This window comes from Triturus cristatus, chromosome 4_2, assembly GCF_964204655.1.
Source record: "Triturus cristatus chromosome 4_2, aTriCri1.1, whole genome shotgun sequence".
NCBI classification, from domain to species: domain Eukaryota; kingdom Metazoa; phylum Chordata; class Amphibia; order Caudata; family Salamandridae; genus Triturus; species Triturus cristatus.
The window spans coordinates 374,597,648-374,624,708 of NC_140586.1; the positions used below are offsets into that span (position 1 = coordinate 374,597,648).

Sequence of the window (27,061 nt, forward strand, 5' to 3'; positions counted from 1 at the left end):
ATGATTTCGTCCGTGTTCAAATGTATTTGTATGCCCAAGTATCGCACCGAGTCTGAGCACCACTCAAGAGGGAACTCACATTGCCATGGGGAGGTGCCGTTAGTCAGTGGGAAGATGATGGACTTATGCCAGTTTATGCCCAGGCCCGAATGGCTACCGAAACGAAGGATCTCATGTATCAAGGGGGCCAGGTTGGCCTGCGGCTCCCTGACATACAGGATTGTGTCATCGGCATAAAGAGAGGCCAGCAAGGGGCCCGTCCGAAACTGGAGACCCCTGTGGAGGTGCCGCTCTTGGAAATGCCGAATCAGGGGGTCCATAGCCAAAATGAACAAGAGCGGTGAAAGCAGGCAACCCTGCCGCGTACCGCGCGTGAGTGAGAATGGGCGAGATAGTGTGCCGTTGAGACGCAAACGGGCCGTAGGGCGACTATAAAGGAGTCTGACGGTCGCCAGGAAGTTCGTGGGCATGCCCATGCGCTCCATGACAGAAAGAAAGAAAGGCCACTCCAAAGAATCGAACGCTTTTTCGGTGTCTAGGAGGATCGCTGCAGCCGGAGTGGTCGGGTTAATTCTGTGCAGAACCGTGAAGAGCGTACGCAAATTAAGCGATGTCGAGCGGCGGGGGACAAAGCCGGACTGTGCGGGCGATATAATGAATTCCATCAGCTGGGAAAGCCTGTTGGCCACTATTTTGGCCAATATCTTATAGTCAGTGTTTAAGAGGGAGAGGGGCCTGTACGACCCACACAATGTAGGGTCCTTATTCGGCTTCGGGAGCAGCACAATGACCGCCTCACTAAGAGTTGACGGGAGGGAGCCACGTTCCAAGGCCTCCGCATACACCTCTATTAGCTTGGGCGCCAGCAGATCAGAAAAGGCCTTGTAGAAGTCAGCGGAGAAGCCATCAAGGCCCGGGGCAGAAGGGCCCCGGAGCACTTTGATCACCCCCCGCACCTCCGCCACCGTGACAGGTTCCGCCATGAACTCCTGCATGCCCCTGTCCAGGTACACAAGAGCGATTTCCGATAAATAGGCCGCACGCGCGGCCACGGAGTCACCCAACTTGGTGGTGTATAGATCTGTGTAGTAGGCCAGGAACTCGTCCCGGATCTCAGCGGGCGTTGTGCGGAGCTCCCCGTCCGTGCCCCGCACCTCGGCGATCAGGGACTTGCTGTATGGTGGTCGCAAGGCCTTCGCTAGCGTGCGCCCTGGTCTGTCCCCCTCTCCATACCTACGCGCAACCTGGTATTTCCCCAGATACAGGATCTCCCTGTCCGCGGCCTCCCGGAAGTCAGATAACAGTCGTAAGCGCCTGGTAAATACCTCGTCCGCGGGTGCCCGCTGCGCCTCAGTGTCTAGCGCGTCTAGCTGTGTCTCCAGTTGTGTTATTGTGGCGCGCAATACTTTCAGGACCCCCGCGTGCTTAGCAATGCAGACCCCTCTGATGTATGCCTTGAACCCATCCCAGAGCACTGCCCACGAGTCCACCGAGCCAGTATTTATGGTGAAGTAGTCCTCTATCGCCTCGGAAACCTCGTGTATAAAAAGGTCATCCAGCAGCGCCCTCCCAGGGAAGCGCCACTGCCGCTCAAACCCCTCAGGTCGAGGAACGTCTAAGCCAAGCAGGACTGGAGAGTGGTCCGAGTACGTTCTCGGGAACGTCCTCAACGCGCGGAACCAAGGGGATAGGCCCGGGGAGAGGAGCCAGTAGTCAATTCTGGTCCAAGTGTTGTGCTGCCCTGAAAAGTGTGTGTAGTCAGTAGTGTTTGGGTGTCGCCTGCGCCATATATCCGTCAACGAGAATCGACGGCAAAGGTCCTGGAATGCGCGCCTTGCCCTAGGCTTAGAGTCTGTGGCCCCAGAGGTGCTATCCAGCCCCACATCCAGCAACAGGTTTAGGTCGCCACCCAGCAAAACGCCAGCCGGCGCTAGGGTCACCAGTTGGGCCCCAACCGCATTGAAAAAATCCGGGGAATCAGTGTTGGGGGCATACACGCAGACAAGAGTAACAACATGGCCCATCAAGACCCCCTGTACAATACAGTAGCGCCCCTCCCTGTCCCCCAGAAACGTCTGGCACTGAAACGGGACTCTCTTATGGATCAGCACCGCAGTGCCTCTGGCGTAATTACTGTAATTAGCGAAGTATCGGTGAGCGCCCCAGGAGGCCGCAAAGCGGGAGGGCATGGGGCCATGCAGATGAGTCTCTTGGAGAAAAGCAATGTCCACCTGATGCCGATTTAAGTAATGTAGTACTTGTTTGCATTTACTCCGGTTGTTCAGGCCCCGGACATTCCAAGACATTAACGATAGATTGAGAGGAGCTTCATTCAAACCTATGTGGGCCATTGATGCCAGTCAGCAAGTGATGGAAGCAGCAAAATCGGAATGTCACTGTGTAGCAATAAAGTTCGTTCACACATAGCCGTAGTAGTAGAATCAAAATTGCTTACCCCAATCCCCCTCCCCCCGCCCAGCCAAACCACGCAAACGTGAGGCAATCCCAATTCTGGAAAAAAAGAAGAACATAGCTCTAGGCAGGAATACCCAGTGTAACCAAACAACAAAAAGTAGAGCATCGTAACAGAAAACGATCCCAGCGGTTTCAACCAAAGGGGAGTGACAACGATCCGCAATCAACCCAGCGCAGTAGCACCAATATACTCCAAATGTTAATACGTCCTCAAATAACCAAAGTCAAAACAGTGCAAAGTTTAGTAACGGGCGCAGTCTCAGCCGACACCGGAGGATAAGAACAGGTCCTGGCTGCCCGCCGACCCACTACCAGGGGGAGACCGTCCACCCTCATCTCCCCCCGGCGGGCCCCTGCGCGGCTTGTAGGTACGGCAAAACTCCTGCACCGCAGCAGGATTGTCAAATAGCCGAGCTCGGCCATCAACCTCGACCCGGAGCCGGGCCGGATAGAGCATGCCATATTTAAGGCCCAGGTTCCGGAGCGCCGCCTTCACCCCCGCATACTTACGCCTGGCCTCCTGGACCATGGCGGTGAAGTCTGGGTAGAATGAGAGTCTTGCACCCTGCCAAGTAATCTCGCCCTTCTCTCTGCCAAGCCGCAAGGCAGTGTCACGGTCTCGGAAGTTCATAATGCGGGCAATCAGGGGGCGAGGCGGGAGCCCCGGGTTAGGCCTCGGCCCCAGGGAACGGTGGGCACGCTCCACCACGAAGCCAGGAGTGAAGGAGTCTCTCCCAAAGATATCAGCCAACAGTTGTTCCACAAAAACATCCAGCCTGCCCGTGGCCGTGGACTCCGGAACCCCAATAATCCGTACATTGTTGCGCCGACTGCGCGATTCCAAATCTTCGTTTTTGCTGGCCACTTCCTTCAGTATGCGCTCCAATCTGTCCACCCTTTTGACCTCCTGTACCGATTTATCCTCCACTGCCGAGATCCAGGCCTTAGCCTCTCCCAAACGCTTGTCATGGGCCTGGATTTTGGCCCCCATAGTTTCCAGTGTCTTATTTAGGGCGTCAAAGCGACCATCCAGGGCTCTGAAGCCGGCACGCATCTCCTGTAGCCAGTCCGGGGCCGGAGCCTGGGTCGTCGAGCCGCCGGTCGCCCCACCAGCCGGGTCCGGCATGTCAGGGGGGTTATCCGTGGGCTGCTCAGACAGTTTCTCGAACTGCAGCGTTTTCTGTTTGGGGTCCTTGCGACCCATTCTCACAACCTCCAGACGTGTGGAGAGCAAGGGAGGCGATGGTGCGATGGAGCGTCCGGCCAATCCTTAGCCAATCTGGTCTGGAGCACTGATGATGGTGGGCCCACCGGGCACCGGACAGATCACGTCCTCACTGCGCAGCCGGCAAGAGTCACGACTCCGTGTAGCCAGCAGGGCCCCAATGGAACATCAAGTGCGCCATCGCGATGTGATCAGCAGCCACGACTCGGCGCCGCCGGGAGGGGCAAGGGAGGAACGCAACAACCAGCCGCGGAGCACATGGCAAAACCCGCGAGGGCCCAAGTAACGAGGCAGAGACAACCCGGGCGTCGGGCCTAGCGCAGGGCCCCAACCGCCCCCCCCCACCGCCCGCAGAACCGTCCCGCCACCCCTCCCAGGCTCCCCGACCGGATTAGTCCGGGGCCCCAGAGAGGAGATAACGAGCGAGGCCGCGGCCGAAGCGCAGTGGCCAGAGCCGTGCGCCCGGTCGTCCTCCGGTCTGCAACGGCGTAGGGAGAAAGAAGCGGGCCCCCGCCAGCCAGCACCCTGGTGCTCAATGCCCCCCCCTCCGAGCCCCCCGGGTACCTGTCTCTCGGCCGGCCGCCCTCCTCGCACTCGAGTCCCCCGTTCCCGGATCAGCCCGCCATCTTGGGCCTCAGGATGGTGCGCTCATCTCCGGGCGCCCCCGTGGCCCGGGAGGTCCGTTCTGCATCCCAGCGCACTCCGGGGTCTTAGTAGGGCCAGCGGCAGCATATGGCGTCCCGCGCCCGCATCAGGAGGGCGAGGAAAGCAGGGTTTGCGCCGGGTCGATGGCGGAGCTCCAACGCCGTGCGGCCATCTTAGCCCGCGGCTTGGCCACGCCCCCCAGATTCACCAACATTGGCAGGCCTGGGAATGTGTCAGAATTGTACACCTCCCGACCAGAGGCTCAACAAGAAGAAATATCTTTATTTCTCCCCATTGTTGCATTCAACACACTCAGAAAAATCAAAATGTTATGTTATGTTATTTTATAGAGCACTCGTATACCTTAGGGTGTCTTGGTGCTGCCTTGAAAGAAGGAGGCAGAAAACGATAATGCTTGAAATCCAGAAAGGAAAAATATACTTGGGGGCAGATTTACAAGCCCCTTGCGAGACATTTACGCCGGCGTTGCGTCACTTCTGTGACGCAGCGGCGGCGTAAACAATGCGCCATGTTGCACCTTATTTACAACGTGACGCATCTAGGGAAATGCGTCACATTGTAAAGCCCTGCGCTACATTAAACCTGCGTCAGGTTTAATGTATGCAGGGTGGGCGTTCCGTCGGAAAAAGCCTCGGAAAAGTGACGCAGTGAAATCTACAAGATTTCACTGAGTCACTTTTCCGACGCTGCTGCGTCAAAACCCTGCGCCTGATTGAAGCAGGCGTAAGGCATGACGCAGCATGTTCGGTATGGACAGCCCCTGAGCATTGCTGGAGTTGCGTCGTGCTTCTGACATGACACCAGCAATGCGCCGCCCATACGCTATCAGATGCGTCACGCATCTGTTTATCCTTGCACCATGATGTGCTGTATTGGAAATGCGGCGCATCTATGGTGGCGCAAGGGTAAACTTGTGTGACGCATCTTTCCTGGCGCATCCCTGCTGATTTGCATAAATCTGCCCCTAAATGTTTTTGTTAAAAATCATGTATTGCGGGCCATCCTGAAGTGCAGTATATTGGATGCCTGTTTCAGGTCATGTGTAAGAGAGTTCCACAGTTTGGCTGTTCCGGCCACAAACCTCTTTCCTTCCCAGAGAGCCTTTTTGAACTTTGGGACAATTACGTTTTTGCTGTGGAGGAGCGTAATCATCTATTTGGAATGCACCAATAGAATTTTTGAATGAGGAATTCGGGACCTATGCTGGGTAATGCCTTGAAAGCAATACCAAGGGGCTTGAAGACTATTCTATTTTTGATAGGTAGTCAGTGTAGCTGCGTAATAGCAAAGGAAGCTGATTGGTATTTGGGAAGTCCAAAGAGTAGACAAGTTGTGGTATTTTGTAAACTGTGAAGTTTGGTCAAAAGAGTTTGTTGCATGTCAAAATATAGCACGTTGAATATAGCATGTCACAATGCATGCTATTAGATTGCGTGCTTGTACAACGCAGTCGTTACAATGAGTGCGTTGTTAGTACGCAATACCTTTACATCGCAAGTCATTAGAACGACTTGCTGTAGGTGGCGCGCTGGACTTAGGAATAGTATTATTAACTATTCTTACTCCAGTTTGTGCAACAGTAGGGAAGGTGTTGGATTAATTTCCAATACCTTAGCGCCCCCTACTGCAAGTTGTTGTAATGGCTTGCGATGTAAAGATATCGCATGCTAACAACGTGGTTGTTGTAACAACCGCATTGTAATAGCACTGCGATGTGATGACAGCGTTGTAAGCGCAGTCTCCCTAAGAATTTTAGGGGGGGCAAGGATTTTCTGGAGATCCAGATGTGGATTCAAAAAATTGGAGCATATTTTCCAGGGTTAGTGGAGAAAAGCTAGTTAGCAACTCAGAGCCAATTGGCAATGGAAAATCCTCAGATTAACTTGGAGTCTTAATTTGATTAGCTGTAAAGATTGAGTTAACACCCTCAACCTTAGATTGGGAAAAGGAAGCCAATGTATTGCAGATGGCTTGGCTGACATTCATTTTCTTGTTCTCGGGTAACTTAGAGAGCAGTTTAACTGTTTTGAAAACTACTTTAGTCAATTAAATTTTTTGGGATGAAGAAAGGAGATTTTTCTTTAAAAATTACGAATTTATAGTAAATTAGGGACTATTATTTTAGAGATCTTTATCCTTATGATTGTAGCATCTTTATAGTTTATGGCTAAATTGTTTTTGCTGTTTAAGCCTTTCAGAGTACCCAGGTTCGGTAGGTCCCCGTTTGTTAGTTGTTGCGTACGTTATGGGAAATTATAGAAAGCAAAACTTCCTCTGAGGATTGTTTTTGTGCGGGAAGGTGCCCCTATTTGTACACTGCCTTGGTGCTCGAATGCCAAAAGTTCTCCAGCAATAGGAAAGGATAGGAATGCCTCATATAATGGTTAATATGGCACATCCCTGCTCTTTCACTTTCACGCAATGCAGCAAGGTGGCTTGCTGCATTATGTGCTTTTTTGGTAAATATGGGCCTCAATTATTATTATTCTGCTGTTTCTGCATCATTTCCTTGTTTTACTGTTATTATCATTACAATTTTATTATAAGCAGTTGTTATCATTATCCTAACTGCTTTGCTGTATTCTTCATATTTACATCATATTATTCATAGTTTTGCATTCACACTTCAGAATTGGACTGTATATCAAGAATTTAAAAGAGAGGGCTTTATATTTATTGTGAATAAAGACAACAGATATTGAAAACGTATTTGATACATTTTCACCATTTTGATGCCAAAGGAAGCCAGCGTTGATTGGCTTAACAGGGTAAATCAAGGGATTTGTCACATATTGAAATATTGCCTTCTAATCAGATATGAACAGAAAAGTATCACTAGATCCCTATACCCTGTCCACAGTCTGTCTGATGCAAAACTGTGTAATGTGCATTAAGCCGCGTTGCCTGTGAAATGATTGCTCAAAACTATCCATGTTTTATGGTGCACTAGTGTTATGCATTGCAACTACGTTACATATTTGTTGTGTGTCTGAAAAAGTTTAGATGACCTACTCAGATGCGGGGTGTCTTTTGCTGCTGACATGGTCGTCGTGGACAAGGAAAGTACAATGAGTGCGGAGGAAGATTATATGGCTGATGCCAAAACCATAGTCAACGTGCAAACACTTTTTCGGTAAGTTGATTCAAATTCTACAGTTCTGGTCAAATTCACACTGCTTCTCTCACTATCACATCGCATTTGAGAGCCTGCAGAAGGGGCTAGAGAGCTCTCTGAGGCCCCACCCCAAGCACTCAAATCCAATAACGGTGACCATGGAGGTACTCAGCTTGAACATAGATATCCACATTTCTGCACACACTCCTATTTGCACACTGGGGGCAAAGCACTGCTTCTAATCCAATTGATCCTTCTTTTAAAATTGCACATCAGCTGTAGTGTCATGGTGACGCCTACAAATCCAGACCCTCAAAGACATCTACATAGGAAACAACAATGAAGCATGTTATTTGCAGTGAGAGTATGGTCGCAAAATTAACAAGCAAACATGAGTATCCTACAGGCACAGATAATCCATGGTGTGGAAAAACTCAGATTATTAGATTTTTTCCAGAGTCATTTTGGCACAGTCACATTCAGTGGTCTCTTTAGTCCCAAGAGGAGAAATTAATTTAGTTTAACCTAATCCAAAAGTTCATATGAGAGAAAGTTAAGTGACACACATACACACACATCGATTTCACTAGAGAAAGAATGTACTTCCAACTCCACTCAAATGGAGACAATCCTAGAGCACCAGAACAAAACATAATAGCAACAAATTCAACTTTGTGTTCTTTTAGGTTAACCTCAATAATCCACACATGCTGCGAAAATAATTTGCAAATGTAATAAATATATTAGGTACCATTCCTTTGAGAAGTAGTTTGAGAAAGGTACCTGGACTTATTAAGCAAAAACAAAGGGTCTCATGACGTCATTCACCACATAAACTTACTACATTCACTTAGGCTGAGCATGCATGTCCCTCAAGAAATGAAAGAGGAATATCCCACAACAAAAAGAGACAGCAATTAGAAAGTCCAAAAGAGAGTCGGGTAACTGTGTGGCCAATCAGCCTCTCAAACGTTCCTGGTCACAGCAAAAATGGTAGAAGAAATATGACAATCATTAATGTAGACACAACTTTACTTAGTGAACCAGGAAATATGATGCAAAATAATGGGGCTGATTACGATGGCAAACGGACTCCAGTCCATCTGCCATCATCTCTGGCAGTGGGACCTCCCACCTACAATGCGGCTGTTCCACAGGAGGTATTACGATGCGATCGCCACTGTGGCGGTCACACTTGCCATACTTTGCATTGCGGCGGGTGCTGATGGCTGCAGAACCCGCCACAATTTTAAAAAGGCACTGTTTACATTTCCCTCCTCCACATGGCAGGCACCATGCAGTGCCTGCCACATGGTGCAGGGAAATGTAGGGGGGCACCTAAACAAAAGTCCATCCCCGTCAGCCTTTCCATGGTGGGTGAACCACCATGGAAAGGCTAGCAGAGAGGCACGTCGTAATCCCCACGGCAGTGCCTGGTAGGCACCGTCACCATTTTTGGGATGGGAAGACCTCCGCCACACCGGCGGGCTCAAGGAGCCCGTCTAATGCGTGGCTGTCGGATTTCCCGACCACCACGGACCCGCCTGCCATTATAGTATGGCGGGCAGGAAATGGCCTCAGGATGGTGGTGATCCCGCCACCGACAGGCTGCCAGGGACGGGTTCACTGCCATCGTAATCAGCCCCATGTTGTGAGCGAGGCTTTTGGGAAAAGATTATTGTGGGTAAATACACTTCTCAACAAAATCAAACAGTGGTCCAAGTACAAAGACTTTATTGTAATTAGCTGTGCTAAATAAACTATAATGCAATTTATAAACATTAGGAAGGATCTGATACAAAAGACTGCAGCAGATTCACATCTGAAAAGTGTTTGAACAAGTTCGCAAGCCTCTTGTAACCTCTCTAACGATCTATTAAATTCAAATGTTTTGTCCATAAAACTGATGTTGGGGCATATCAGCAAGGGACGGCGATGAATAACGCAAAGCGCGCTTAGCGCTTTGTTATTCATCGCCGTCTATCTCTGGAAGTTATCGCCCTGGTAGCACGTTATCAACAACGCATTGCTCCAGGGCGATAAAAATTCCAGAGATAGTGGGGGAAATCGCCGTTTTGCAGGGAACATCTCTGGTTTTCCAGCGATGTTCCCTGCACAAGGGCGATAACCTTGCTGATACGACCCTGTGGTCGTAGCAGCATAATCCACCCCTATGTTAGGGATGGGTAAGTCAGGATTTTAGCAGATGTTAGTTTTTGGAGAAAACAGCTAAAATGCTGGGGCAGCCTTGTAGTTATCGCGATGTGCACATCAGTGGTATTTGCAAGGCTGTACTGCCCAGTGACGCCCACTTTGCATCTCATTAGAGATGCAAAGGGAGGCATTGTGAAAAAGGGTGCTAACATGCAAGTATGCATGTTAGCACCCTCTTGTAAATAGGGCGATAGTTTTATCTCCGCTTTTATGGCTTTTAAAGCCAAAAAAGCAGAGATAAAGCCCTTGTTCATATGCCCCTATGTATGTAATCTTTCTACTGCATACTTTATGGACCTATGCACCAGGTCACCCAGGACACCTTGAGTCAACATATGACCTTCTTGATCTGCCCATAAACATTTATATATGACTATAACAACTTTTTTACATATTTGTATTGTTTTATCTTATTAAAAATATGTTTTTGTTAATGTATGTATGGTTCTGCTGCATCGATAGGCATGTGCCAAAACGTCCTGATATAAAGTCTTAAAACTTGTCGTAAGCCATGCAACATCTTGCCCTCCATGGTGCTGAAGTGTGAGAAGGAAATTACCCTCCCCAAACTGAGACCCAAATAAAAGCTCTTGACAACTTAAACTTTATAATAGTTTAGTATAGCAAGCACGGAGTAGCAAACATGTCCTTAATCATACATAAAGACATTTTATAAAGATTCTTGCCACATCATGACAACTGCCCAGGCATTCAATACATTTCAATTTTGGTGAAATGGTATAAACTCAAATAAACAAGGGGGCATATTTATGAGAACACCATAGTGCAAGGGTGCCTGTATTGGCGCTATACTGCCAACACAGCACAGCGCGGGGATAAAGGACAAGGGTGCATCATAGTACTTTGAATATGCTGCATTCTTGCCCTGTCACCTTGATGTAGGGCAGCGCAGCAAGGTGAAGACACGAAGGGGCATATTTATGGGGATTTGGCGCTGGGCAATGCAGCAAGTCACTTTGCTGCGCTGCCCTGCATCAAAGTGAACGGGCAGGAATGGGCTGTATCTTTTGCATATGGTGCATTCCTGTCCTTTACCCTTACAATGGTGCCGTTTCGGCAGCCTAGTGCCAACGCTTGCACCCATGCACCGTGGTGCAAGGGTGCCTGCATTGAAGGTAGGATTGTTTTTGTGCAGGAAGGGCACCTTCCTATCCAAAAACAAACCTGGGAGTCTTTGTCCTTTTTCTATATGTACTGTGTGATGCAGCAAACATAAAAAGAGGAAAAAACAAGGAGAAATAAAGGTATTTCTCCTCAATGCACTTCCCCGGGGATGCTGAAGGCTTTGGTGCATCCCCAGGTTTCCATGGTCTTGTAAATCTGGAGATGCATCAAAATCCATGGGTTTTGCGCAGAGGCACACACCACAATACCCATAGAATGCCTCCATAGTGCAGAGTAACTCCATATCTATGAGGCCATTCAAAACAACGCAAAATAGCTTTGCGTGGCCTTATAAATATGATTTGGTGGTTTGCGCCACCGTTGAGTCACAAAAAGAGATAAGACGACAGCGCAAGAAAATATGCCCCAAACTATTTCCAGCTCCCTCCCATCAATATTGCATTTCATCATTTTATGGTGAGCCTCAAATGTCAAAAGCAGTGTGTTATTTACATTAAAATACAAATGGAAAGTTCACACTGGTGTAAGTAGACAATGAGTCCAGTTAACATTGCAGGCCACATTGAGGGGCATATTATCTAGGAGATGCGATAATTATCGCAAATCGCGCTTAGCGCGATTTACTCTATCGCTGGATTACATCGCTGTGTTAGCGACGTATTATCAACGTTTTGCCAACAGGCGATGTAATTCCAGCGACAGAGTCCGATTCTCAGGAATAGCGCATGAAATTCAGCGGTGATTTCACAGCGCTAAGGAGAGGCTTGCTGATAGAGGAGTGTGGACCTAACCTGGCAATCCATCTCCCATTATCAGTATGCCAAAGTCACTTTTCAAGCAGGCGTTACATTCCTGCGATAACCGCGGCTACGCGGTTATTTTTATCGCTTTGCGGGTCTGCTGCATAGCTTGCTAATATTGCGAAGCCGTGTCAGCGAGGATGCCCATGTTGTTCTGCTCAGGAACGCCTACTTTGCATGTCATTAGCGATATTGATCGCTGACATGCAAAGTCGCAAGGAAATATGCGCTAACGCTTGTTAGCATGTCCTTGATAATGTTGAGATGAAATAATTGCCACTTTTTCGGCACTATATGCCGAAAAAGCGGCAATATTTCTCTTGATAATATGCGCCTGAGTCTTTACAATCAGGGTTTGCATCACCCAGATATATACAAGTGTTAGCATGAATGATGAAAAAATATAGAGCAAAAGTTACTTTACTGTTGCAAACCTTTATAAACAATGTTCTTTGAAATCCTCTCTAATGACATTTTCAGCAGAACTGCTTTGGAGGAGTGTTGAATACTGTTATGGTTCACAGTTGTCTTCAATATACGATCCCATAGGATTTTTCCACCACCTTGCAAACAACTTACATAGGTATATACAGGCCACAAGCTGCCTGCCACAATAAATGTTAAAAATATTTGTTGATCATATGATGGAATAAGTTGATCTGATCAAGGACATAGTGCAGTCTTGTAAACACCTGCTTAAACTCCAGGTTCAGTACTATATTACTGAGTCCATCCAAGTCCTACTTGGATAAAGACCTTTGTAATGCAGATAAGTAGAAAAATCAGCTAATTGGCATCTGCTGTAGGAGGGTCTGCCTTTTTCATATATTATGATTTTGGTACAACCAAGTCAGAGCAACAACTAGACCACTGCAGTAGCTGAGATTACAATTTAGCCCACTAATCAAGCTCATAAGGCATAATTCCAAAAAATGTTTAAAACTGCTGCCCTCTTATTGATGACATTTACTGCAAAAAAATCAATATACATGAAACGTAGGTATGGCCCATCATTAACTAATTACACTGTATGATGGAGCCATAGTTCTATTGGTTTTAGTCATTTACTTTTAGGATTCAGTGGAGGCAGTCTGGGTTTTACTGTACTCATATTCCAAAGACAGCTCCACAATTTGAAATAGCAGTTGACATTTGCCCTGTTTAACCATACAACTTGGGGGGATATTGACAAGGACATATATCCAATTTATCTCCACCTTAACGCATCAAAAGTGGGATATGTGCGGCACGAAGCAGAAACAGGCCAGGTGGCGGAAATGAATGTTAGTGCCTCCTTCTGAACTCAAACCCATCCACGTCCTCGTCCTCGGTTGTGTGCTCTGCCCTACCTGGCTGCGGCACTGTGTGCCACTGACACATCAGGTGCCGGAGTGGAAACACCTGCGACACTGTGAGGCACTGACACACCAGGGGGCGGAGATGTGGATGGTGTGGGGGCAACAGCATTCATCAGTGCCCCGCCTTCTGGCAGCAATGCCATGATGGGGATCTCCAGGGCATGGTAGAACCCAGCTACATCTCGCTGATGTGCTGCGGTGGCTGCCATTCTTTCCGCCTCCATCCGCACCATGTCCTCCATGAGCCTCCGCATGTGTGCCAGCTCACGGCTGGGATCCCTGGAGCCCCTCTGATCGGACAGGTGTTCTTTTCTCCGCGTCACGACTCCAGCAATGTTAGTCAGGGCTCATTGGAGTCCATGGAGCGGGCCGCGGGTGTCCGTTAGGGACTGGAGCTGGTCCCTGATGGGACCTAGACACCCATGGATGGTGTTCAATTTGGTAGCCATGTTGGCCAACCCCACCCGCACCTGCTCAGCCGTCTCCCTCTGGCCCTCCAGCACACAGCGTTGGAAGGCCATGTGTTGTTCCTGGGGTCTGGGGAGTCTGCGGGGCTGTGGGTGTTCCTGCTGGGTGGTTTCGGTAGTGGGTGGGGTCTCCTTGATGCAGCTGGGCTGCTCTGATCCTGGAGGTGAGTTGCGGATGATGTCAATGATATCTTGGAGGACTTGGGTGACGATGCTGCGGTGTCCTCCTCGTTATCAGTGAAGAGTGGCTGGTACTGCTCTGCAGGTGGTGTTGATGGTGCCCCTGCAATGTGAAGGGGAGATGGTGTATTACAATGTGTCCACATTACATGTCGACATTGACAGCATGGCATTGTACATTGTGACAGTCTGTGGATCAGGGCCATGACCCAGAGTCATTGTGGGTGTGTACTGTGCTCTGCTTGATTGTGCATGTGTGCCATTGTGGCCATCTCCACCCATCCCCCCAGTACCCGGTGGTCACTCACCCTGTTGCGGTTGTGTTGTGTCCTGTCGAGCAGTGTCCGGTCCCCCGACTCATGCCACAGTCTCCACACTGATGACTGTCGACACCAGCTCCTGCATGTCATCCAGCACAAGCTGTGGTGCTGGGCTCCCACCTCCAGTCTGCATTGCTGCCTTCTGGTTGGCTGTGAGTTTCTCCTTGGTCTTGCGCTTGATGTCAATCCATCGCCTCTTGGCCTCGTCCTTTGACCTCTTGTACCCTCCAACAGCATTCACCTTGTCCACGATGTCCCGCCATATTCCATTTTTGGTGCCCACTGACACCGAGGTGATGAACAGTTGTTGATGGTGTTCCATCACCTCCGTGACCAGCATTCTTGTCCTTGCCCTTCCCTGTCCCCGAGGTCCCAGGCCGGTTGTCCGGGGTGCTTGTGGGGTTGCATTCGTCCTCTGTGTCTGCTCCGGCTGCCTCCAGGGTGCTTGGGTGTTGGTCAGTTTGTGTTTGTGTGTTTTTTCTACTTTTATATTGATTTTTCCTACCTGCCATGTGTGTATTGCAGGCCTGGAGCTGCTTATCGCTGATTTCCTCATCACGCTTTGGCCCATTGCATGTTTTTTCGCATTGAGGTTTGTGTTTTTATCTCTGTCGAGGTGGTTGTATCGCAGACATTGGCTGCGGTTTCAGCAGACTATCGCATGATACCGCCTTGTTGTGAATTCCACGTTGACACGGGGTTATTTTCCTGTGTAAGGCTCTGATGTGTAAAGTTGTGTTAGCATTTTTTGGTGATGTTTAGCACACGTTCTTGTGAATATCCCCTTTGGACTTTATATTTAAAAAAACTTTCCATTGTCATTTTTGGGTTGAATTACACAACACTTAATCATGTGTAATTAAAGAGGCGTCATAAAAAGGACAGTCTCTTGGATAAGTCATTTTGACTTTGAAACATTAAAACCAGTGCATCTCATAACTTTGTGGCAATTCACATTGGTAAATTGATGTGGCGAGATATCTACAAAACAGGATTTGCACTGTATGGCTTGATGTAAATCTCTGCCTAGCTACGATTCACAAACGGTAGGTGTAGATTTACATCTAGTAGTAGTCATCAAAATAATGCTGCAAAATTATTGCTAATATATTTGTAGATATAGCTTAGGTGGAAATGGGCAGAATATAGTTTTATGTACAGTAGGCAGTGATCTCTGCCTACACTATGTTAAAATAGAAAATGAAAAGTAAAGAGAAGCAGACATCACCTGAGGAAAATAACACATACCTGACAATCATCACAAAGGAAGCCCATATATGGAACCACGCAGTGGCTCTACCCTTTTCTCCTTGCACTGCCAGAGTTTGTGAAGTCAGACACCAGCTACAGGATTTTGTGTAGGATATAGTTTGTGTGTGTGGGTCGATGAGTGTGTATGTGTTTGGGAATGCAATGTATTATGATGTGTCTATGTGTATAGGGTTAGAAGTGTTTTGTTTAATTCATTAATGATTTGCTATTTTGTAATTTTCTAAGTATGTGCATCCGCTATGTTTGCATGTTTATTCCTGTGACCCCCCCTATTTTTTCCCTTTTATCCTCGCTTTGTGGCCAATTCACAAATGCATTTTATAGTGCATAAAATAGTACTGCATTAGCACTACTCTGTACTACAAAATGCCATTTACTAACCTATGTGTGGATTTCTCTGGCTCAGCCACTCCTATCTTTGCTGTGTGGAGATCATCACCATGTATCCGGAGCTCTACGCACATGTATACATTTTGGTAGTAAATGTGGAAGGGGCATGAGCAAGAGGCTGGAAAATATAGAATACTTATTAGAAAATGGGTGGGGTTTAGTGAGGTGTAAGAAGGGTTTAGGAAGGGACACAAACCCATCCACAAAAGAGGGAGACCAATCAAAAAACTCCCCAAATCAGTATTATCTGTAAATCAGCTCCGCCGTGGAGGATGTCTAGCACCACACATAGCCTTTCACAAGTACTGTAACTAACTCCCGGAGAAATAATGTACACGTTGAGGAACCTTTAAATTATTTAAACTTTTAAATTAAATACATATAAAATAGTTTTCAGTGTTAAAACGTTATATTAAATTAAAAATTGTTTTCCACTCTTGCTAAGGCACAGCAGTGAATAACCAGATTTAGTCTGGTATTCAGGAAAGAGGTGTCCAATGGAGCCAAACCTTTGCGCTATTTCTTTAGTATAATATCTTTTTTAATTAACAGTTTTCATATGAGCACACATCACTAAATCATTCAGCACAGTCAATATGCTACTATGGTATATTGTGGATTAGGAGCCCAACTAGTGGGTTCAGTCTGTACCCAATTGTGATTCAAAGTCCATGGAACAACTTCTACTGTGTATCAGTAAAGAAAACATTAAAAGGATGTGGTAACCAAGAAAAACACATCATCAAGTAATTTCTGTTGTAAATATTGCAGTGTGGTAACAGGAATGACATGTAGTGCAAAACAAAAGGGATACATAGGAAATCCGAGCACTAGATACTTTGAGCTTCCTGCCAAACATGTGACATCGGTTTCTCAGTGTACCATAATAGCAGTTGATATGTAATTTTGTAATGCACTGCTATATATATATACATATAGAACTGTACATGGTGTTAATAACATCATAATTCAAAGTTTCTTTCTTCAATATTCAGGTTGTTTTCAAGCCTGAGTATCATCACAGAATTGACGCATCCAGCTAATATGAGATTCATGCAGTTCAGAGCGAAGGATTGCTACTCTCATGCCCTCTCAAAACTGGAAAAGGTAAGGGTGGATTCTTAGATTTGGTGGCAAGGAAGAAAATGCTTTTTCTTCACTTAGAATATTATTTAGTTTTTGGCCTTTTATATTTTCTAAAGAAGCTACATTTCTTATTGTTATTTTACGTTTTTACTGTAAAACCTATTTTTGTCGAATTTCTATACTCTTAAAGTATACAAATAATGAATGGGTTAATTATGAAAACCATTCTGAAACCCACATAAAGAAAGATTTTGAAACCTATCAAAATTTTGCATACGCAAGACAAAAATCCCAAATTAATAAAAAACTGAAATTTCTAACTGATCTTTCTTTCAGCAAAAGTATGTTGCATGATTTGTAAATAAACATACATCAAAAGTATAACACACTAGTTATGTGAACCTAGAGTTCTTATTAGGGGTGTGCTAAATTAGCATATTTTGTAACCCATGGCAATGAACTCCGCTCTGCTACCAGAAGTTGCAGAGCTTTGATAACTACGCTTTTCATTGAAAACACAGAATTCAGGCAAGAATTTTCACTCCGTTACGCAAAGGAGTTACCTACTGTACCCACAACCCTTTAGTAAATCAACTTTACCTTTACATGCTCAAAAGCATATAACCATATCACTAAAGTGAACTTTGAAAAACCTCAGGCAATGAGAGAGGTGATGATTCTGGGGCACCCCTTACCTAGGGGAAGGGGAAGCAGATGCCTTGAACATAAGGAGCATATCATGCTGAACGATTCGGTGGTGACCCCATCCTCCTAGGACCACCCCAAGCAAAGTTATGGGCAAAATACAATGCCAACCAAAGGCCCAGCAAAGCATTATGGGGCGAGATCCTAGAGATTAGTGAATATTATAGTATTAGCTCTCAGCTGAGCCTGAGAGCCTGCCCCTTGAGGAATGTTTTGATATTTGATACTATAATATTCACTGCACTCTAGAATATCGTCCCACCATCGAATCATTTCACCATGATGTGCTCTTTGTGTTCGAGGTATCTGCTTGGTCCTCTCCCTAGGTTAGGAAGGACCCCAAAATCCTCACGTCTTTCACTGCTTGCTATTTTTCATTTTCGCTTTTGTGAGATGACTATATGCTTTTTAGCATGTAATGATAGAATTGTTTATTGTTTAATTAAAAGCACTGCTTGCTATATTTTAATTTTTGTGAGATGGCTATATGTATTTTGGCATGCAAAGAATGTATTTTTTATTACTAAAGGTATGTGAGATTTCTGTTTAAAACTTTTATTAATACACGACAACGAAGTTCATGCAAAAACTCTGGAATAAGCTACTGCACCCATATGCCATTGATAACACAATTTTATCTTTACATGCTACAAAGCATGTAACCAATTCACAAAAGTGAGTTTAGAAAAATGTCAGTCAATGAGAGAGGTGATGATTTTGGGGTCCCTCCTAACCTAGGGGGAGGACCAAGCAGGTGCCTTGATCACAAAGAGCATATCTTGCTGAAATGTTTCGGTGGTGGTCCCATCCTCCTAGGACCACCCCAAGCAAAGTTATGGGCAAAAATACAATGCCAACCAAAGACCCAGCAAAGCATTATAGGGCGAGATTCTAGACAGAGTTTAGTGAATATTATAGTATTAGCTCTCAGCTGAGCCCGAGAACCTGCCCCTTGAGAAATGTTTTGATATTGGATACTATAATATTCACTGCACCCTAGAATATTGGCCCATAATGCTTTGCAGGGCCTTTGTTTGGGATTGTTTTTTTTGCCCATAACTGTGCTTGGGGTGGTCCTAGGAGGATGGGACCACCACCAATCCTTCAGCATGATGTTCTCTTTGTGTTCAAGGCATCAGCTTGGTTCCATCCCTAGGTTAGTGAGAACATCAAAATCATCACATCTCTCACTGCTTGCTGTATTTCTATTTTCACTTTTGTGAGATGATTATATGCATTTTAGCATGTAATAACAGTTACTTGTCATTTTACCAAGGGTATGTGAGGTTTCTGTTTAATTAATTGTGGTGAGAGGGGATGGGATTGTGGAACGTAATCAATTCATTCACGGAATTTTTTATCAGTTTTGCATAATTCTGTGTAGTGGTACTCCACCAACTAAGCTCACTCTTAATATTTTGCATTTACATGGTTACCCAAAATGTGCCAAAAATGGCACAAAATGAAGTGTAATTACATGAGATGTATCTCTGGCACCTCACGTTAATAAATGACGCCAAAGACACATTTCAGTCCAAAAATAGCACAGAAGGCAATCGTTGTTATGTAGGCCTGGGCGGTAAATTCCGCCCCGCTCGCGGAATTTGTGGAATTTTGGTAATTTCGCGTTCCGCGGAGAACGCGAAATTGCCCAAAATTCTGCTTTCCGCGACTTCGCGAAATTTTTTGCTTGTTCGCGTTCTCAAAATGCGTGTTCGCGAGATATTTCTCCCCGAGCACGCAAACAGCAATTGTGAACAGGAAAAAAGCATTGCGAACAAGCAATTCCGTGTGTTCGCGGAATTTCTGCGTGTTCGCGGAGATTTTTTACCGTTTCGCGGAGATATGCGTAAAGCAATTACGCAAATTCCGCCCACCCCTATTGTTATGAAAGCATGCGGGCATTTTATTTACTCCAGCCTGCTCCTGTCTAGCCATCCCTTGTGTTCCCAGCTCCTTAGGCACCATCCACCTCTATCCATCTCATTCTGGTCCTCCTCCCCCTTTTTCAATTTTATTTCAGCTTTTTGTGACTTTCTGACTGCCTGTTAGACTTGACTTGGCGGTCGCCAGTAGGTAGTTATAGTTAGGACCTTGTTTCTATTCGGAAAGAGTTTTTTCTTTTGCTAATAACTTTGGCTCTGAATATTCACAAAATTTTCAAAACTAATAGGATGCTCCGGTCAGCTCCTGTCCTGAAAGTTATGAGGTGATACGTCAAGCGGGGGCCGAGAAAAAAGGTTGGGTCTCAAAACGCATTTTCTCCATGTTAATTTCTATAGGAAATCTTAGACAAGGCTACAGCCCGAACTGCTAAACAGAATTACACCAAATTTGGCAAAAAGGTAGGTCTTGGTTCAGCTTGATTCTGGTTGGCTGCCAACACATCAAACCAGGAAGTGTTGGCAGCCATCTTGTGACTTTGTTGAACCGAGTCACAAGAAAAAAGTTGAAAAAACATTAACAAAACAAGAAAAGGGGGCAGAGTAGAAACACCCTGACACCTTAAGCCTGGTCAGGGGGCCCGACGAGGGCCCTAAAAAGCAATTTTTTTCTGCAGGATTCGCGTAGGGTCCGTGAATCTGTCCGAAAATGAATAAATACTCGCAGTGTGGCTTCCATGCTTCGTTTGCTTTAAGCCCCCAGGTGGGCCAGGTCCTGGGGGCAATACATATTTATGTAGCGGGGCCTGCGGGGGCCCCCAGAACCCAGGGGACTGCCTCCTCCCTGGGGCTTTTTCGTAAAAATGTGTCCGGGCCGGCTCCTGCAATTTCCTGGGGTGCTCGAGCCCCCCCCACACTTCACCGGGTCCCACCACCAATAATTATTTGATTATGAGGGTCCATTGTGGACCCCTGGCCCTGGGGACCACCACCTCCCCGGGACTATAACCATGTTGGAAGGGGGCCAATGGCCCCCCTTGTGGAGCCCTCAAATGCCCTGGGGACTGCCACCCTCCAGGGCAGGCTGCGGCAATGTCCCAGGGTGCCCACCCCAAGGACATTGCAGTTTGCTATTGCAGGACAGGAGCACGGCTCCCACCCTGCTGTAGCAAACACTGCTTTGCTCTATGGAAGCGAGAGCAGGAAACCTGCTCTTGTTTCCATGAAGCAAAGCAAAATTGCATTTGCACAAAGGGAGCTGCATGTTAGCAACTCCCTTTGCCCAAATACAATGCTGCCTCCCGCAGAGGGGGGGGGGAGCCGGCAGGGACCACGGGGGCATTGGGGCTTCCTCCACGGTCCGAACAAAGAGGCCAAGTCCCGGGGGATGGAATCCCCGGGGCCAAAAATGGCCCAGGAGTGGTGACACACGGCCCCCCCCTTCTATAAAAAAAGGTTTTGCTGGGTTTTGGCCCACTGTGGTGGGGCGATGAGGTCCTCTTGTGTCCTGAGGACCTCAGGACTAAAGTGGACTTCATCCTCCAAGCAGCAGTGCGCCAGGAGGCATAATTGCAGAGTGATGTGAAAAGAAAGGTGGCTAGCCTTTGACCACTCTCAGCAATCCAGCTGTGTGGGGAGTACTAGAGTTAATAGTTGGCCCCCAGGGACCCTCAAGAGGCAAGGGGACTTCATCCCCCAACAAAGAGCACACCATGAGGCATGTTTGAAGAGTGGTGGGAAAAGAGGGCATGGCCTGCTATGAGAACGAAGCAATCCTCCTGTGTGGGACTTGTTGGAGGTAATAGGAGGGGTAGTTGGCCCCCAAGGATGACCTTGAGGGCCCACTACCCCTTCTGTTACCTCCAGTAAGTCCAACACAGTGGGATTGCTAAGAGGTCCTCAGAGGCCATGTCCCCCTTTCTCCAACACTCTGCAAGTGTGCCTTCTGGCACACTATTTCTTGGGGGCTTAATACTAATATACTGCTGAAGGACTTTGGGGGCCAAGAAGCCCTCGTGGTACCTCCTGTAAGTGCTATGCAGCGGATTTCCTGAGTGCTGGTCGGAGGCCTAGCCCCTTTCTCCACCACTCTGTAAACACGGCTACTAGTTAAAGAAGCATCTGCAATGTCATAGGTCTTGCATTTATGAATGTTAGGGCTATCGGCATTGTAAATGTAAAAGTGGAGTGGATGTACGTTGTGTGCTGTGTGTTGTGCCGTGAAATTATGCGGATAGAAAGTATGTGGTATTTAGTGTATAGGAATTATGTAGGGTGGGATTATGTGTTATGGAGAGTAATTATGTGGTATGGTAGTCTGTGTTGTGGAGACACCAAAAAAGAAGGAATCACTGAGGAGCACTTCTGGACCTAGTCAGAGGTACGAGCAGGGCCACTGAAATTATGCAACTGTTCGGCCATAGTGATTTTAGCATAATTATACATTTTCCGCATTTGCCACATTATCCATCATCTGCTGCATATTCTGCAAATTTGAACAAAAAAAACTTGTTTCTAGCTCACACGGCTAAAACGCTACCAAAAATGTAGCGACAAGTGTTACAGCATGGTCAAAGACCCTTTGCAAAGCTGGAATGGTCCCTTGGTACTTATTGCTAAATGTGGGTATTAAATTCGTACTAATGGTGTGCAAACCACTCTTGCTTCATTCTGCACCTCTCCTGCCTCTTTCTCCACCTTGTTCCCTATTTCTGCCCCTCTCTTGCCTCTTTCTGCACCTGCCTTACTTCTTTCTGCGCTTCCCTTGCTTCTTTCTGCACCTCTCTTGCTTCTTTCTGCACCCCTTTTGCCTCTTTCTCCACCTCTATTGCTTCTTTCTGCACCTCTCCTGCCTCTTTCTCCACCTTCTTCCCTCTTTCTGCCCCTCTCTTGCTTCTTTCTGCACCTGTCTTGCCACTTCTGTTGCCTCTTCCTGCATCCCTCTTACCTCTTTCTGCACCTCTGTTGGTTCTTTCTCTACTGCTCTTGCTTCTTTCTGCAAATCTCTTGCAAATTTCTGCACCCCTCTTGTCTCTTTCTGCACATCTCTTTCCTCTTTCTGCACCTCTATTGCCTCTGTCTGCACCCCTGTTCTCTTTTTCTGCATCTCTTTTGTCAGTTTCTGTAAACCTCTTGCCTCTTTCTGCAGTTCTCTTGCCTCTTTCTGCACCTCCATTGGTTCTTTCTGTACTTCTCTTGTTTTTATCCGCATCTCTCTTGCTTCTTTCTGCACCCCTCTTCCCTCTTTCTGCAACATTATTTCTGCCCCTCTGTTTCTTCTTTCTGCAACTTTCTTTTTTCTGCACTTCTTTTGCCTCTTTCTGCTCATCTCTTCCATTTTCTGTACCTCTTTTGCCTCTTTCTGCCCCTCTTTGCTTCTGCACCTTATGTGCCTCTTTCTGTACCTCTCTTGCCTCTTTCTGCACTTCTCTTCCCTCTTTATGTACTCCTCTTGCCTGTTTCTGCACCTCACTTGCCTCTTTCTGCACCTCTCTAGCCTCTTTCTGCACTTCTCTTGACTCTTTCTGCACCTCACTTGCATTTTTCTGTACTTCTCTTGCTTGTTTCTGCACCTCTCTTGTTTCTTTCTGCATCTCTGTTGCCTCTGTCTGCACTTCTCTGGCCACTTTATGCACCTGTCTTGCCTCTTTCTGCACCACTATTGCCTTTCTGCACCTTGCTTGCTTCTTTCTGCAACCCTCTTCTCTCTTTTTGCACCCCTCTTGCCTCTTGCTGCACCCCTCTTCTATCTTTCTTTATCTCTCTTGCCTCTTTCTACACCTCTGTTGGTTCTTTCTGTACTTCCCTTGCCTCTTTCTGCACCCCTCTTCCCTCTTTCTGCACCTCTGTTGCTTCTTTCTATACTTCTCTTGATTCTTTCTGCACCTCTCTGGCTTCTTTCTGCACCCCTCATGTCTCTTTCTGCCCCCTTCTTCCCTCTGTGCACCGCTCTTGCCTCTTTCTGCACCTCTCTTTGCTCTTTCCGCAGTTTCCTTGCCACTTTCTGCACCTCTTTTGCCTCTTTCCACACTTCTGTTGCCTCATTCTCACCCCTCCTGCCTCTTTCTACACCTCTGTCGGGTCTTTCTGTGCTGCTTCTTTCTGTACCTCACTTGCAGATTTCTGCACCCCTCTTGCCTCTTTCTCCACACCTCTTCCCTCTTTATGCACCTCTCTTACCTCAGTCTGTACCCCTGTTCTCTCTTTCTATACCTCTTTTGCCTGTTTCTGTAACTCTCTTGCCTCTTTATGCAGTTCTCTTATCCCTTTCTACACCTCTGCTGCTTCATTCTGCTCTTCTCTTGCCTCTTTCTGCACCCCACTTGACTCTTCCTGCACCTCTGTTGGTTCTTTCTGCACTTATCATGCTTTTTTCCGCATCTCATTTTCTTTTTTCTGCATCCCTCTTATCTCTTTCTGCACCCTTATTCCCTCTCTGTGCTCCTCTCTTGCTGCCTCTTTCTGCACCTCTCTTTCCTCTTTCTGAAACTCTCCTGCCTGTTTCTGTCCCTTTGTTGCCTCTTTCTATACTTCTCTTGCCTCTTTTTGCATATCTGTTGCTTTTTTCTGCACTTCTCTTGCCTCTTTCTGCACCCATCATCCCTCTTTCTGCACCTCTGTTGCTTCTTTCTGCTCTTCTCTTGCTTCTACCTTTTTTTACACAAATTTACAGAGTATGCTGTTTGAAACACAGGTATTCGAGTATTTGTCTGTTTATTTGCAAGTAACATGTCTCTAGGTAAAAGCAGAGACACGCATGCATACCTTCAGAAACGTGGCCAGACTTACAACCGTGATATGGTTAAGATTGCTGTTTTACATTTGGTAAGCCTAACATTCTGAGCAGTCAATGAAAAGTGAACCTTCAAGAGAAAAGTGAGGGTTAAGACATCTTGGGAGAAGGGTGCAGTCGAAGTAGGCCTCTTTCTGCACCTCTGTTGCTTCTTTATGCACCTCTGTTGCTTCTATCTGCACTTCTCTTGCTTCTTTCCGCACCTTTCTTACTCTTTTTGTACATGTCCTACCTATGTAGGCATAGTTAGAAATTAGCATTTAAAAAACTTTAGAAATTCACTGAAAAAAACACAGGTTTCAGGGACGTCATAGTTAGGCTGACATGTCACTCGTACAAAAGCAGACAAATTCAGTCGTTATAGTAAGCTGAGCTAACTATAACTCACGCCCCTTCATGCACTGCTGATGATGTCACATATTACATCACTCATGACATCATCAGTGACATCACTCATGGCATCTCAAATGACATCACTGATGACATCTCTGATGACATCATCCATTTAATATCTCTTGCACCTCCTCACAACGTAATATAACCTTTTATACACCCACTCTAAAATACAGACTACCATTTTCGAAACCATAGACACACCAATACCACTTAGTATGTACACACCCATTGATTCACAGGTCCACACACTCATCCAGTCACTCACCCATACAGTCACTCATCAATTCAGCCACTGATATATGCACTCACATACCCATACAAACACTCGCACACTGCCACTCACCCTTAGAGTTACTCACATACCTAGTCAGTCATCCAAAGAATCAATCACACTGGCATTTCCTCACCTATACAGTTATATACACACCATCTTACTTATTCATACAGATACTAACACATACTTCCTCTCTTCTACAATCACTGACTCAAGCACATAATCATGCATACAGCCACTCTCACAAATCACTCACTCTCACATATAGTCCCTTATATACTCCAACACTCACATAGACTGCCTTTCACATATGTAGTTACTCACACATATACCACTGAGAAATCGATTCACTCATCAACACAGCTATACTCACACTCACTCACCCATACAGATCCTCACAGATCTACTTATGAACCCATACACCCAGTGAATCACCCACTCACACATCCATGCCGGTAGTCACACATATCCCCCCATCCACACAAACACTCAGACACCCATACAGGTACACAGACAACCAATAAGTAACCTATATAGACACTCATGTAGCTACTCGCCAGACCATGCAGTCACTTACACACCAAATGACAGACTGATACAGGCATTCACACAGATTAGTCATTCACATATGCATTCATTAAGACAAGTTTAATCACTCACTTATACAGTCAGTCACACACCCTCTAAATCATCCATTCAGACACTCATAGACCCACTCATTCTTCAGTACACCTTGGCGTATATATAACATTCTTAAACTTTTTAGAAACACTCACACTCACATGATGATGTCATGATGATGTCATCAGTGATGTCAACAGTGATGTCACTGACCATGTCATGAGTGATGTAAAATGTGACATCATGACCGTCTGTATAAGTGAGTTATTAATTGTGTCTTACTGAATGCACATGTTAGTGACTAAACTGTGTGAATGTCTGTATCAGTTTGTCAGTTGGTGTGTAAGCAGCTGCAGGGGTAGGTAAGTAGCTACGTGAGTGGCTATATGGGTTATTGATTGGTTGTCTGAGTATCTATATGGGTGCCTGAGTGTCTGTGTGGATGGGAGGGGGTTGGTGACTCTGTGCATAGATGTGTGAGTGGGTGATTCACTGGGTGTAAGGGTTCATGAGAGCATATGTCAATGGCTGTATGGGTGGGTGAGTATGTGTATGGGTGTGTTGATGAGTAAATGGATGTACCAGTGGTACGTACATGTGTGAGTAACTACATATGTGAAAGGCAGTATATGTCAGTGTTGGAGTATATAAATGTGAGATATATATGTGAGAGTGAGTGATTGTGAGAGTGGCTGTATGGATTGGTGTGTGCTTGTATCAGTGATTGTATAAGAGAGTAAGTATGTGTTACTATCTGTATGAATAAGTGAGGTGGTGTGTGTATAATGGTATAGGTGAGTAAATGGAAGTGTGATTGATTCTTTGCATCATTGACTAGGTGCGTGAGTAAAGCTGTGGATGAGTGGCGGTGAATGAGTGTGCATATGTGTATGAGTGCATATGATAGTATTGTATTGATGAGTGACTGCATGTATTAGAGACTGTATGGGTGAATGAGTGGATGTGTGTGTAGTCCTAGGAATCAGTGAGTGGGTATGTAGAAACTGGTATTGGTGTGTCTATGATTTCAAAAATGGTAGTCTGTATTTTAGAGTGGGTGTATCAAAGGTTATATTAGGGTGTGAGGAGGTGCATCAGATTATCACGTAGATGATGGCATCAGTGATGTCATCAGTGGTGTCATTTGAGATGTCATCAGTGATGTCACTGACCATGTCATGAATGATGTAATATGTGACATCATCAGCAGTACATTGCGGGGGTTTGAGATATAGTTAGCTCAACTAACTATAACGGCTGAATAATTCTGGTTTTGTACGAGTGAAATGTCCAACTATCTATAACATGCCTGAAACCTGTGGCTTTTTTCAGTGAATTGCTAAGGTTTTTTAAATGCTAATCTCTAACTGTAACGTCCCTGAAACCTTTGATTTTTCAGTGAATTTCTAAGGTTTTTACATGCTAATTCCTAACTATAACGTCCCTGAAACCTTTTTTTTTTCAGTGAATTTCAAAGGTTTTTTAAAGGCTAATTTCTAACTATGCCTACAGAGGTAGGACATGTGCAGAAAGAGGTACAAAAGGGCAGAAAGAACCATGAGAAATGCAGAAAGAGGCAGCAGAAGTGCAGAAATGTGAAGAAAGGTACAGAAAGAAGCAAGAGATATGCAGAAAGAACCAACAGAGGGTCAGAAAGAGGCCTTGTTGCAAAGTCA

The 27,061-nt window shown here is 46.1% G+C and overlaps 1 protein-coding gene across 1 annotated transcript in view; it reads left to right on the forward strand.

Annotated features, from left to right (window-relative positions):
- Positions 1 to 27,061, forward strand: part of LOC146833914 (potassium channel subfamily T member 2) — a 1,568,236-nt gene that overhangs the window by 1,443,034 nt on the left and 98,141 nt on the right. Inside the window, exons 22-23 of the mRNA XM_085599924.1 lie at positions 7,365 to 7,499; positions 16,624 to 16,735. Coding sequence (XP_085456050.1) covers positions 7,365 to 7,499; positions 16,624 to 16,735 — 247 coding nt within the window. The remainder of the gene's footprint in view (positions 1 to 7,364; positions 7,500 to 16,623; positions 16,736 to 27,061) is intronic.